We start from the raw sequence: 15,191 nt of genomic DNA, 5'->3' as shown, positions 1-15,191 counted from the left end.
CCAAAACATGATTATCGCAAATGCCCCTACAAACAACAATACTTGTGCAACAATGGACTGCATCATCTAGTCGATGACTTTGACGCTTAAGCAGGGGTGGATCCACTTAGCATAGCTAGTCCAGTAGCTTTTTGTATGATGATTCAAGTCAAGATTCCTTGCACTCCTATGACTCTGGTATGTAAAGTTCTATTAATTGAGTGCTTATTATCAAGTTTACCAACCATCATTATTGGGCATCTTAGAATTGCGTTATTTGATATGTTTGTGGGTTATGTAATGTATGTTTCTCAATCTATAAAGTACTTAAATTTAATATTGTATCATGCTTGTTTCCCTAACATGTGTTCGTGGACTTTATTAGCTTGTTTGAGTTTGTTAAGAGAATTATATATGTAGTTTATAAGTCAATATTCAACCAAGCTTATGATGGCATAAAATGGTATTGGTATTTTGAACAAACGTGTGTAAAACATGACCCCTCAAAGTAACTAGCTTCGTTGGTGAGCAAAAAATGAAGACTTCGCTTCTTTCTCTATCTTTAATTTCTTGTCAATATGGTAAAAATAGAATATATGTTTTATTATTAGTCCTTCATATATAATTTAGTTGGTCCAAGAAAGAATATCTATTTGACACTCTATTTAATTTAGCAAGTTCCAAATAGGGGATTAGTCACCCTATATGTGGACTCCTAATTATTCAAATTTATTTTGTGTTGCAACTGACTTTGGTCTTGCTTTAGTAGAGTCCATCTTAATATTTTAGTATTTATTTCTTCTAATGTTTTAGTATAATATTTTAATACATATTTCTTTAATTTAGATAAGATTTTGTTATACCATTCAAGCTTAATAATTTTTTTTTTATTATAAATGAGAAAAATAGCTCCTATATATTCCATGAGTCATGCCAATATTCTGGGCATGCAATCTTATTTGGTATATAATTGTATTGTATATCTAAATCACTCTCGACTGAAACCTTAAAAAAATATTGCTTCGTCAAATTTATGCCTATTATGTATTGCATGGACCATGCAAAAATTATGGGCACGTTAAATCATTATTTTTTGTTGTATAAAAGATAATTTATAAATAAAATATTTACCTTATTTATATTTGTACGTATTACGCATTGCATGTAACATTAAAAAAATTTAGGCATGTAAAAATAAATATGTCTTGCTTAAACTTTTCAATTTTTTAAAAATTTGAATGGACTGAGTCATTATGAGTGGTACTCATTAATGAACATCTCTTCCGAAACGCATACACAACTACACAGTTACCTTATCTCACATCAAAACAGAACCCAATTTACGTTTACACCCCTTATTAATTGATGTGAAATACCACAATACACCTCCAATATCTTAATAAATAAATCATTTAAACTATAACTGGTTAAGGATAACCTACAATAGCCTGTAAGAGAGTACAAAAGAGTACACAACTAACCTGTTTAAAGGTGCCAAGAAGACAAATGTTATTTGATAAAGTTGTCCAACGTGGAGCGTGATGGTCACGCTTTTTGGGAGGGGAGAAACTGTAGCCGACGCCATATATAAATTGTTAGATCAATCTATAATTCTATACTCACACTTACAACTCTAACTAAAACAACAAGCTGATTTATTAAAATGATTTTTTTTCTTTCCAAAAGCTATTAAAATGGTTTTGAACAACATATTTAATATAACATAAAAAGAAATAAATACACGAAGATGATATCCATATTAGAAGAAGTTGATGATGGTGGTTACTTGGTGGTGGAATTTTTTTTGAATACATGTTGGAGGAGTATCGAGAGCTAGTCTAGGGGAGGAGTACCCGGGAGACTTGGAGTCGCTGCATTCTTGTGCTGCGTCGGTGTCGCTGCATTCTTGCGCTGCGTCGGTGTCACTGCCACTGCGTCACTGCCTTTTTAGTTTTACTGTCACCGGAGAGTGTTAGGGAGACATGAGAGAGAGAGAGAGCTGCGTGAATGAGTGAGAGAAGATGAAAGAGGGAGATGCGTGAGAGATAAAGAGGAGGCGAAATAGATTAGAATAGATTATGGCTCATTTTCATTTTTTTTAAGTTTTAGTGTTACCGTATATGTATATAATATATATTTAAATAATAATGAAAAATGCTTAATCATATTATTTAGGTGGGTTGGGAGCTATTTTAAACCTGCCTAGTGTACAGATTAGTCGGATTATTCGGTTTGCATTTTTTTTCTTCGATTTTTTCGGTTTGGTTTGGACTGATTATTCGGATGGACAAGTCACGAAAATTTATGAACAAACCTATTTAGGATAGATTGACAACTTATTTGGTTAGATGACATCACTAAATGATTAGTTTTTTTAGTTGTATGATCTTATAATTTTATCAATGGAGTTTCATTTATTAAAAGAAAAAATAGAAATAAAAATAAAAACAAATTTTTATAGGGAAATTTGACTTTTAATGCATATAAGGGGATTGTATTTAAAAAAATACCATATCACTATATGAGTCTCATTTTGATCACACTATTTACCTTAGTACCCAAAATACCCCTGCCATTTGTTTCGACTCTCTCTCTCTCTCTTCTCTCTCGGTCTCTCTATATTCCCTCTCACTCTCGGTCTCGAACCAAAAAAACTCTCAAAACCCACATTTGAATTCGTCGCAACCCAACGAAATCGGAGAAGAGAAGCATTGTCGAAGAAGGTCTTCGGAACCAACACTTGAACATCGGACCGGAAGCACCCAGAGGCAACCAAACAACTTTGAAGTAGGCGAAACAACTCCCAAGTACGCGAAGGTGAGGGTTTTCTTTTTAATATGCAATGTCTGGTTTTTTTGTTGATGTTTTGTTCATAAGATAAATCGGGGCTGGGTACTTGAGAAATCTGGGTTTTTTTTTCAAAAAATTTGACCCATCTCGATAGGCCTCGATAGTATATGCTAGGTCTGTTTTTGAATGTGCCTCGATTGACCTCGATAGAATGAGACATAAACCCTGATTTAGCATCTGCCTCGATAGGACTCGATGATATTAGACATATGATTGATTTAGCCCCTGCCTCGATAGGCCTCGATGATAATAGACATATGGCTGATTCTAGCATCTGTCTCGATAGGCCTCGATAGAATAAGACTTATAGTTGTTTTAGCACCAACCTTGATAGACCTCGATAGGCCTCGATAGAATTATATATATTATGATTTTGCCTTGCCTCGATAGGCCTCGATGATTTTGCCTTGCCTTGCTACACACTTCGGCCCTATCAAGGTAAGGCAAAATCATAATATATCTAATTCTATCGAGGCCTATCGAGGTTGGTGCTAAAACAACCATAAGTCTTATTCTATCGAGGCATATCGAGGCAAATGCTAGGATCAACCATATGTCTATTATCATCGAGGCCTATCGAGGTCTATTGAGGCAGGGGCTAAATCAGCCATATGTATAATATCATCGAGGTCTGTTGAGGCCTATCAAGGTGAGTCAAAATTTTTGAAAAAAAAATCCAGATTTCTCAGTTACCTAGCCCCGATCTATCCTATAAACAAAATACCAACAAAAAACCAGATATTGCAGATTAAAAAGAAAACCCTCACCTTCGCGTACTTGGGAGTTGTTTCGCCTATTTCAGAGTTGTTTGGTTGCCTCTGGGTGCTTCCGGTCCAATGTTCAAGTGCTGGTTCCAAAGACCTTCTCCGATTTCGTTGGGTTGTGACATATTTAAATGTGGGTTTTGAGAGTTTTTTTCGGTTCGGGACCGAGAGTGAGAGAGAATATAGAGAGACCGAGAGAGAAGAGAGAGAGAGAGTCGAAATAAATGATAGGGGTATTTTGGGTACTAAGGTAAATAATAAGACCAAAATGAGACTCAATAGTAATAGAATATTTTTTAAATACAATACCCTTATATGCATTAAAAGTCAAATTTCCCAATTTACAATGTGGTATCGCATTCTCGTCCATCCGCATTATGGGTCATACAGAAGAAGCCCATTAGAAAGAAGCAACAAGATATTTTGAGCTGGGCCCATTAAGATACTCTTTCGGGCCTCATTTTGTTTGGATTCGACTCTTCGTTTCCAAAGCTTCAGAATCACATGGAACGAACATTAATATTCTCTCTTAACTCCGGAGGCTCATTCAGTACTAATCATCAGAAAGCCGAGAACTCTAAGCAGAGAAAAACCTGCTTTTTCTAGTCTCAGCGGAGGATTACACCTCCTCCTCTAATGGATTTCTCAGAACAGGAGGTGGATATCTTCGGCGAAGAGGTAGAAGATGACCAGGACAAAGATACCCAGCAACAGGGGAACCGATCCTCTTCACCTTCTTCACCGTCATCATCATCCTCCTCTTCGTCTTCATCTTCGGCGGCTTCTTCGTCTTCCAACGGTAGCGACGGAGGCGAGAGCAGTAGCGCCGCTAGCGGAAGCGCCAGCAGTGACGGAGGTGACGGTGAAGAGGAGAATGGCGAAGAGGTGGATAACCGTAGCAGCAGGGCCTACTCTGGGGATGAGGATAAGGATCTGTTTGGGTCTGATAATGAAGAGTACTGCAAAACCCCTGCTATTAGTCCTTTCTCAATTCCTGGTATGGATGCGCAAGTTGATGGGTTTTCTCTATTAAGTTGTAGTTTGGGGTTTTGTTTGTTTTTTTGAAAAATCCATTTATACTTTTATGTCCGAAACGTGGGATTTAACGTTTTATTGTACTTAGCGGCTTTATGTTTTTGGCTGGATTTACTTTTTTTAGTGTCTTTTGAATTTTGTAAGCTTATCATATATAAGTTCATATAGTTGTTAGTTGTTTATATATGATGGTATTTGTGGTCTACTTGCTTGGGTTTTATAGAATTGATGGAGGTTTGTATGCGTGTATGTACTCTTATCAACTGAATTAAGGAAGATGAAGTGGGCTATTCCTGTTGAGATGACCTTACTGATTGAATGTAATGTTTGTATATTGATCGATTCTGTTCTCAAATTGTTTACAAATTCTCCTCGGGCTGATTTTATTTTGCTTCTGGATACTTGCAATACATTGACAAGTGCTTTTCCTACATTCTTTATCCCTTACAACTCAATTTTCTTTGCCAGTACTGCCTGTGATACGTAATACAAACAACAACAACAACCAGGGCGGTAGAGGGGGTTTCGGACGTGGTCGTTGGCAAGCTGGACATCATAATGATAGAGGAGCTGGCATCCTTCCCCGACCTGGGCCTTATCCTCATAGACAGAACTTTGGTTACGGTCCCAAGTTCTCTAATGGTCGTCATGATGAACGCTTTGTTTCGGATCTAAAGCTTTCAAAAAGTGAAGAAACACTGTCAAGAAAATGTATCACTTTTCAAGAAGTAAGACCATTGTTGCCGTATTTCATTTTGCTTTGATCACTTTTTACATTTTTCTTTTGCTTAGTTTATATAGCATAATAGAACTTGTTTTTTCATTTATAGAGAAATATATGACTAAGTATTTACTCATTTTATCATTTAGTATCCAGATAGTTTCGCCTAAACAATTCAATGTTATAGCTGATGTTTATGTTCTCTTGCGTTTGTAATTCATCAATGGCCATTAATGGCTGATGCAAAGTATATTATTATTCTGTGTAGTTAGTGCTATGGTGTATTTACATGGTTTGGTCAGGACCTTATTTCTATAAAAATTACTTTGTCAAACCACCATAGACACACATATTTGTATTTGTTGTTTGAACACGATCTTTATAAATCATTATGTGCCTTGTGGACTTATGATTTTTTCTTCATTATTTGCCTGAATCTTTTGCTGATAATGCTAATTTTGTCCAATAGCCATGTGAACTTGCCAACTATAGTCGGGTTGAAGGTGGAGAAGTTTTCTTTGATGATCGCAGTTTGGTAGGCTTATTATTTTTTTGATTCTTAATGAGGAGCAAATAGAAAAAGAAGTATTTTTTCTTCGCTTTACATTTCCTGTGTGCATGACAATTTGTGCTGATATGAGCCCTGCTCCATGGTTGCTGGTTTCTTCATTTCAGAGGCTTTTCAAGCGGCTTATTTCCGAAGACATTGGAGCTGATCTTAATGATGGTTTTGATACTTTTATTGAGAAAAAAGGTAAGACATTGTATCTGGAGTATTGTACTGAGAAGAATACTCACTCTTTATCTTTATGTATGCATTTCCTTTGGTTTATGCCTACGAGGTAATCGCAGGTAACTCTTTTTTTTTTTTTTAACAGATTTGGGATCTCAAGGCTTTGGCGACCTTCTTGGCTGCATACGAGACAAAAATATACCACTCCAAAACATTCATTTTGTGGTGGGAAACCGATAAATTTTCTTTCTTTATTAATTAAAATACTTTCTATTGCTTAGTGACTTCAAATTTCTGTCTGTATTGTTTGTTTACAGACATATCGCAACAACCTGAATAAGGTAACTGCTGGTTCCTTTGTGTAAATGTAAATATATTTTTTTGTCATATGTTGGGTGGATAACTCTCATAAATCGTGAATTTATTACTGTTTGACATTTCACTGTTCTGCAATTAATGTAACTTAACCTGCAAGTTTTTATTTTATTTTTTAATTTTGGCTTAGAAACTAGTTCAGTAATGGATATTTGAGTGGCTAATGGTTGGCAATAGTAAATAACTAGTTCTTTATTAAAATTGTTCGTCATTTTCATTTACATGTTATGCCAAGTTAGTGATATATATATATATATATAAATACAAAATAAATAAAAATAAAGCAGATTTTATCTTGATAAAAATCTCTGAAAATGAGATAATAATAAGAAGATACTCATAACAATTCCGGGAGTGACTATTGTAGAACCTTAACACTATGTTTGCTAGAGAAGAACAGGGAAAGGAAAGAAAAATTAGAAGCCAAAATGAGAGAAAGTTTTAAAATAATAGGTTGGTAAGGAAGAAAATGAGAAAGAAAGGAAAAGGGAGTGGAAAATTTTTGGTGGGCCCAGGCAAAATTTACTTCCCTCCAAAATGGATAGAAATGGCTAGAAATTTTCGCTTTTTAAATTTACAAAATTAGCTGTAGTAATAAATAATTCGTAATTACTAATATAAGGATAAAAAGTAAATTTATAATAATATTACTTTCTTTCTTCCACCAAAACAAACAAAAGGAAATATGTTTTCCTTCCTTCCATGTTACAAAACTAGTATAAAGAAGAGTGATTTCCCTTCCATCCAACACTTTTTCTTTCTTCTCTATTGTTTCTCATCCTCCGACTTTCTTTCCTCTCTACTAAATCTAAAACTAGACCACCCATCAATCTTTACAGATATGGTAAACATCTCATACTGAGTATCAACTTCTCCCTTTTTTGTAGATAATGGCCACTGCATATATTCGGCACGAGGCTTGGGAGATGGGAGTGCACAAAAGGAATGGAGTTGTATATCTTGATGTTCATAAACTTCCAGAAAGGCCACGGAGTGAGTTTGAACGTCGAAGGTACTAAATGTTAATATTTTCTCAAGAATGGTTGCTATATCTTAAGCTTTTGTTAATAAATATAATTTTGAACCAACGGTATAGTATGGTACAGTTATGTTCCCGTTAAAAGCTTGACAGGAAACTCAAAGTAATAACTGAATGAATATTGATTGCTAGATATTATATTCAGTAAGTACTATATATTAAAGATGCAGCTTTCATCAAGCAAAAGTTTCAGGGACTCTGAGTTTTCTACAGATATCTAGTTAGAGATAAGTAATGATCTTTAAAATTTTGTTTTCTTGCTGCAGATGTTATTGGGGATATTGTTTTGAGAGCCTTGCCACTGAAGATCCAAGACGAACTGATGGAGAAGGAATACATCATGTTGATGCCAATGTTGAATATTGTTCGGTGATTAAAACCAAATTAGGGGCTCATCGAATTTTGATGGGTGCTGAAATGGATTGCTGTGATTCAACTGATGATGGAAGAAGGTTTTATGTGGAGCTAAAGACAAATCGTGAGGTTGTGATACATTTCTATTTTGTTTGACTTTGACTTATCCATTCCACATTTTCATTCTCATTAAGGTTTCCAATCTCTTGACCATATCAAAATTGCTCACCTACAAATCTATTGCTTTCTTTGTAGTTGGATTATCAAACTGAGGAAAGATATGAGAGAGAAAAACTTCTGAAAGTCTGGGTATGTTTTCTTTTGTGGTGCTTTGAATCCTTGTGCTGTGTGAATAACTTTTCAGACATTCCACTGTGCAATAGCTTTTCTGTTCAGTATCTTTTGTTGTTTTTGTTTCACCTATTTTCTGTTAACTTTACTTTTTGTATCTCTGGTAACAGATTCAATCATTTTTAGCTGGAGTCCCTTATATTGTCATTGGATTTAGGTATGTTTCACTTTCTTACTGAAGAGGCTAAATTCTGTATTGTATAATATAAAGTGCATACATTGTGTTCATTTTTCTTTTGTTGCTACTACATGCAATACAATATGATGGACTGTAACAGAGCCAAGGGAAAAGAAAAGAAATACAATAACATGCAATACAATATTATGGAAAAGAAAAGAATATGATGGACTGTAACATGCAATACAATATGATGGACTGTAACAGAGCCAAGGGAAAAGAAAAGAAAAAAGGGTTACATAAAATAGTAGTTTACAGTGGAGAAGGCTAAAACATATGTGATCTTAATATTGATTTTTGAAGTTGGATGCAAAATTAGTGCAATGGCCAATGTTATGGCTTATTGTCTATCCCCACCATGATCTGGCTTTGGCAACCTGCAACGCACACCGACAAGCATTCCTTACTAAAGTCTTCTGTGGCCTGGCTTTCGGTGAATTTGTTTGTAATTTTAATTTAGGCTCGCAAGGTTTGTTAAGCTGACATATCTTGTTTTTTGTGCAGAGACGACAGAGGCAAACTTGTCCGTACCGAGAGACTTAGAACCAAAGACATAACACAGCGAGTGAAAATGAAGAACTACTGGCAGGTAATTTTCCGCCTGCCAAATTTATTTTTATTAAATTTTAGATTTGGGATTCCCACATCTCTTCCCAGATGTGATAGCAAATAGAGATGATTATGACAAATTTCAAAGCTGTTTTGTTTTAATATATGTAACGGAATCTCTCATGGTAATCTTGATCTTTTCTCAAATAACAGAATGTGACTTGCATACACAACAAAACTATTCTGTTGATGTTAATTAAGTTTTAGAAGTTCATGACCTGTAATGGTGAGTGAGTTGTGATAAACTGGTTTGCAGGGTGGAGTGTGCCTAGCATTTGCCGATGAGGTGCTGTGCTGGCTCTATGGAACAGTTAAAGAAAGTAAGTTCTTTTAACCTCTATTTCCAAGCAACCCATAGAATCATACATCAGAAAATATCGTTGAACGACCATTAAAAGAAATTGTTCTAGAAGCGAAATTTGATTTCTTTTGATCACTGGTTATGATTATGTGGCCACAGATGAAGATTACATATTACAGTTTGCTCATCCTTTCACCCGTCTAGAGCTTCTTCAAGCCCAATCTTGCCCTGAAGAGATCACTAACCATGTTGCACAATTGTAGAGTAGTGGCTCTCATACTTTTTTATACCTCAAATCGATTATGGATAGGAGGGGTTTTTGGTTATTTAATTTAAACCCCTTTCTTTTATTTTGATAAAAATTATAGAGCACCACCACTTTTAATTAGGTGACCGATCTTATCAAATAATGGAAGTTTATATTGTAATTTTTTAGAAAGTATTCTACTTTTTATTTTTTCAATAATAATGATGAAGAAAAAATAGTATAGGATCAATCGACAAAATGAATATTGGGTTGTTTACATCATTATAAAGGGAATTTTTTAATTTTATTAAGATTAATGCTGAACCATTATATGAGCCAAGAAAAAATCAGTTTCTAAATATGCGAATGTTATCAGTTCGAGTTTATCACAGTATCAGTTTCTTAAGAAAAAATCATTTTCAAATTGTCAATGTTCTTAACAATTTTATTTGAAGGGGGTTTGTTGTATAAAGAGTAATAATATGTATACAAAATATGCCCAAAAAAGTGGATTTGTCTTGTTTTTAAGCTGAAGAAACAAATTTCTTACCATGAAAAATGGGAGTTGCATTTTAAATTTGTTTAAAAATTGAAATATATGGGATTTTGTAAAAATTACAAAATTATTGATAATAGTTTGAAACAATTACTTGTTACAATATTCTATTTAGCATGTAAATGTTGTTCAAAAGTTGTAACATATAGTTACAAATTTGTAAATTTTGGTTTAAAATATTGTGTTTTTACAAATTTGTTTTTAAAGAAAGAAGTCGCATTAATGATTCTATCTTTTTGTATTTTTGTAATAATTTTTTCTAGATACTATATTTTTATTATTTTTTAAAAAAATTCTTAAGTAGTTTTGTAAACTTCCCTTTTATATAGAAGGTTAAGGTTGTCAAATTAAGTGCACGTCAAAATTAGAATAATACAATTGATAGAAGAAAAAAAAAATCTTACACAATTTAACTCACTTAATAGGAAAATGATTTTTTGTTTGTTTGTTGGGAATAAGAAAATGATTTAAATATACATAACAATAATATTTTAGTGTCTACGTGAATAAATTTAGTTTTGAATGGTAAACATCTAGGAGTATAGCTTATAATTAATTTGAAGTAAGTATAAAATTAATATTATTATAATACTACTCTAGCTCACCAAACAATATGATGGCAAATATAGATGGATGCAAGAGCGTGAATTTACAAGTAAAGACCAAGTCTCTAAGCAATAAAGTAAAAATGTAGGACCGCCTAGTGGTAAAGTGGAATGATTCATGTATTAAAGATTATGGGTTCGAATATGAGGTGACTCTCTTTAGTAGCGTGGAGCGATAATTTAAAAAGTCTTAAATGTAAGCAATATATGTACTAGTCCAGCCACTTTTGTCTTCCGGTTTAGGATCCTTTAAATACTAGTTGGTTGATGAGACTTAAGTGACGCACCGCATCATTAGTGGGGTGACCCGTCGAGTAGTCTTGACAAACATTCTTTGGCGGAGTTGGAACTCTCATGGTAACGTCCAGAGAGAAGAGCCACACTGGTAGCCTCCTCATCCCATTTTTTCATAAAAAAATAAAACTCTAAGAGTGGTCAACACCAAAATAAGATAAGAGATTTAAAATATTGAACTAAAAGAAAACACGACACATACTCACAACAATCATATCTCCAAATTGGCTAGTGAATTTTGTACCTGCTCTTAGCCAGCCCCAACATTGTTGCACCTCATAAATATTTCCATGAATACTTGTGTTACCATATAAAATCAATCAAGATATCCCCAATTAAAAGGAAATATTCTTAAGAAATGAATACTTCAAGAAACTTACGATCCATGGGCATAGCTATTTTGTCAAGCACATCAATGACGTCCTCTAGAGCTTTATTGTAAGCTTAAAATCAATTGAAACATGCCTTCTAGATAAGTAACATAATGAATCTCACCACCTACAATAAAATTTTAAATCCACATGTCAGAGACAGAAGAAATGGCGTCATATTGTGCACACCATGTCAACCAATAGTATTTATATAATTTTTAACTTAAAATACATAAATAAATAAATATTTGTGTAATTAGTCAACTTATTGTTTATTTTTATAAATTTATTATTGAGGTATTGTTCAGTATTTAATATTATATACTTGAAATATTTTATTTAAAATAATTTAGAGATATTAGCAGCCATTCTCCTTTAGTTACAAATATTTCTATTAAAAGTAAAATTAATTAACTTAATTGCCTGTCGTTAATTCAACAATTAAAATTTTATATAAAAAAACAGTTAAAGTTAATTGGGACAGTGACAATCTTTAATTTTTAAATATTTTAAAAATAATTAAAAAAAAATTCAAAAATTTAATTAAAAAATGAAAAATATATTTTTTAAATATTAAAAAAACGTAAAAATTAAAACAAACATTTTAAAAACTAAAAAATAAAAAAATTATAATAACATTAACTTAATGAAAAATCATAAAAATTTGATTTTGATTAAAATCTTTTGAGTTAGGATTTGGGGATTTTTTTTTGGGGTGAATGAAACATAGGTCGGTGCAGGTGTTTTTTTTTTTTTTTTTTTCCTGAAGGTTCAGGTGAGGTGTTTCTTTGTAATATATATATAAGTAGAGAGATTCTACTGGGACGAAGTGAAGCCATGGAAAGCATAGCGGAGAGGCTATCAGCAATGGAGGACCTCTACTTCCCTCGTGCTATTCAATCCACCGCCATTAATCCTTCTCAGCGGAAGCTCATCCTCCTTGACCTCCTCTCTCGTGACGTCCCCGTTTTCTTAGGTATTCATATTTATTATGCCCTACTTTTCTGTTTGGTTCCCGAGAGAGAATATACATGTCAGGTTTAAGGAAATTAGAACTACATAAACAAACCCTTTATCGTTCTGATGTCTAAACAAGTCTCAATCTTTTTTTTTAAAGGCTTTGATTAGATGATGAGAAGATTGAGACTGGGAACTCAAAATCAAACAAAAAATTGAATTATGATTTCGTGTGTTATGCAACTTAAAAGCTATTTGATTTTGCATATGGGTTTGTTCTCTGAATCTTATTCCATGGAAAATGAATTTCAATCATCATCTATTTTGTTCTCGTTTAGTTAAACTAAGTGTTTCTGTTTTGACTTGATTTAGAACGCTACGGACCAAAATTAACACATGAAGAGCTTCGGGCATTTGATGCTTTAAAAGACAATTATGAGATCAATTGGCACTTAAATCATCTTAGGAGCATAATGAGTCCAACAACGGATGAGTTGAGGTCGAAATCAGTTACAGTGAAGAACCGAAGGCGGGCTTACCTGGACAAATTGATTTGTGATGGGCACTACTTCTCTGAGGATGCAATGAGGGAGAGAGAGCCTTACCTGCATCATGAGTATTTAGGTAAGTTTCAGGATCTAAGTGGAAGGAGCATGGTGCGACCGGGGGAGAGGTGGTCGGAGACTTTGTTAAGAAGGGCGGAGGAAGCTATTTTAGTTGCAAAGATTAGAGGGGAGCAGCAGAGATTGGGTGTGGCTGAGAGAGATTGGGTTGGTGTTGAAAGAAACCTACAGGAAGAAGAAGAGGAGGAGGAGGAGGGGGAAGAAGAAGAGGAAGAAGAAGAAGAAGAGGAGGAGGAAGGAGCGAAAGAGACAAGAGGTGCAGAATCTGCAGAGGTAAAATTCTTTATTAATATACTAATGCATATAGACACATTGTTTGCCATCACGTTTGAGATAATCGAAAGGTAGTGTCTAGTTTCTCCAATTACATTGTGATGAGAATCGCTATTTATCAGTGACAACAAGACTTGGTAGGTACATGTGTTATAATATCAATGTTGCCAGATAGAATCTAAAGAACTAGAGCAAAGTAATGAACCCATACAAGAACAGAAAATTAAAGACTTGCACATGTGATTTGGCTCTAACGCCTACATCCACCAGTAAGACCAGAAGAAGATATTTCACAATGAAAAGTAGTCTTACAAGTATTTTCTCAAAAGCCGAACAAAGATTTTACCCAGAACAAGATCTCTTAGTTCCCAAGATACTACTTTTCCTTATGGAGTCACTAATGCCTTTTATAAACCTATCTTACTAGCCCAATCAGTAACTGACATAACTGTTTCAATTAACTTGAAAGAAGCTTTCAGTTGTCTTTAAAAAATGGCAGGCATTAGTTCTATACAGCCAGAACTTCATTATAACTAGATCTTAATATTTCTTAGCAAAAGTAGATGGACGCAAGTCAGTAGCTCTATCGACTTTGTGGATTGTGGCATTTGTTTATCTGTGGTACTTTATGAAGAAATTATTTTAGCTGCTTGTGGTACTTTATCAGATCCTTAACTATGCATGATTCTCATATTAATATTTTTTTTTTCAATTTTATTTTATGATATAGATAATCCTTAAGAGGGTGGTTTTTGTTAATGCTTCTCATTATCTTTTAGTATGTCAATTGTAAGCCATGTCTAACATATCAAAATTTGACTGTCACTGACAGATTCCCGTGGATCATCACAAGTCGACAAACGGAGCTCAAACCACCACAGTAGGGCATAGTGAGCGACCATCTTTATTGCCTGCCGAGATGCAAGATCAGATGGAGCAATTTACTTTCATCATGCAGCAAAAGTTTCTCTTAGGGGAAGATCACGAGTACTTAGATTATATGAAGATAGACAACGATGAGACCTTGGACGATCATTGGCAGAGGGAAGCCAATCATGATGCTGAGGAGAAGTACTTTGATGAGGTATAAAAAGCACCAAAGCTACTTTTAACTTATCTATATGTATAAACTCTTAATCCTTTTTGTTTTTGTTAAAGTATGCGACTGTAGTTACACTTGGTTAGCTCTCTGTACATGCCATCATCCAGCAATTTGTTTTAGTTTTCTTGCTGGGAACAAGTTGATCTACATGCACTACACTAATCTATTGTAGAATTCTTCTTTTTCTGATTTCGATTATGCTTTCTATATTCTCGGCTGAACAAGTTGTGAGAAAGTGAACAGTTTACTAAAGCCATAATGGAGGGAAAAATCAACTCTAATGAGAATCTAGATAAGTGTGATGATCTATTTATGGCATATGCTTGCTTCTAAAATACGTAGGTGACTTGTCATGGAATTTTGTTGCCTTGTTTATGGCTTATTTCACTGCTCTCCTCATTAAGTTCTTTAATTGTGATTGTAACAAGTTGCCCCATTGTGGTCTTACAATTTCAATTTCTATCTTGTTTTTAGTCTTGATGTAATTTAAAATCATGTACTCACTTGTTCTTTTGTAAATCCCAATTCTCAAATGAGAAAATTGTGTAGTTGATCAGCCAATGAGATTGTTCTTTTGTTTTGCAATTTCGAATTGTACCGTGATTTACTAATCTAGGACTATTATACCGTGATTTACAAATAGTGATTAACTAGTCAAGCAAGTCATTTGGACCTAAAAATATAATTAAGATTAAATCATTGATTAAGATTAAATCATGGATTAAGTATTAAATTTTTTTGTCAAAGAAGTTCAGCTTTTCATTTAAAAGGTTAAGTATATACAAGGGATCCCAAAAAAAGTTTATAAACCAAATACAGCGAAAATATATATTCAATAAGGTATGAATCATAAATAACATGCTTCACAATTATA

General features: G+C 33.9%; 2 protein-coding genes across 3 annotated transcripts; both read left to right on the top strand.

Moving 5' to 3' along the window:
• The first annotated feature begins 4,100 nt into the window (after positions 1-4,100).
• On the top strand, positions 4,101-9,843 carry LOC133778042 (NAD-capped RNA hydrolase DXO1). Of its 2 annotated transcripts, XM_062217856.1 has the most exons (13): positions 4,103-4,590; positions 5,097-5,356; positions 5,819-5,884; positions 6,025-6,103; positions 6,228-6,307; positions 6,400-6,423; positions 7,345-7,469; positions 7,763-7,979; positions 8,106-8,159; positions 8,312-8,358; positions 8,884-8,968; positions 9,245-9,308; positions 9,449-9,843. In XM_062217856.1, exons 1-13 carry the CDS (start codon positions 4,230-4,232, stop codon positions 9,550-9,552), a joined length of 1,566 nt encoding a protein of 521 aa, XP_062073840.1. In that variant the 5' UTR covers positions 4,103-4,229; the 3' UTR covers positions 9,553-9,843. The 2 variants fall into 2 exon arrangements, with proteins under 2 accessions (XP_062073841.1, XP_062073840.1); XM_062217857.1 differs by lacking the exon at positions 5,819-5,884 and having other exon boundaries at positions 4,101-4,590.
• Positions 9,844-12,053: 2,210 nt separating this feature from the next.
• LOC133778041 (uncharacterized) lies at positions 12,054-14,506 on the top strand. The gene is made up of 3 exons (XM_062217855.1): positions 12,054-12,338; positions 12,692-13,215; positions 14,048-14,506. Exons 1-3 carry the CDS (start codon positions 12,200-12,202, stop codon positions 14,303-14,305), a joined length of 921 nt encoding a protein of 306 aa, XP_062073839.1. The 5' UTR covers positions 12,054-12,199; the 3' UTR covers positions 14,306-14,506.
• Positions 14,507-15,191: the final 685 nt, after the last annotated feature.

The sequence above is a fragment of the Humulus lupulus genome, chromosome 5, assembly GCF_963169125.1.
Source record: "Humulus lupulus chromosome 5, drHumLupu1.1, whole genome shotgun sequence".
In the NCBI taxonomy this organism is placed as follows: domain Eukaryota; kingdom Viridiplantae; phylum Streptophyta; class Magnoliopsida; order Rosales; family Cannabaceae; genus Humulus; species Humulus lupulus.
The sequence above is the reverse complement of the archived record's forward strand: the minus strand, read 5'-3'. Positions and strand labels throughout refer to the sequence as shown.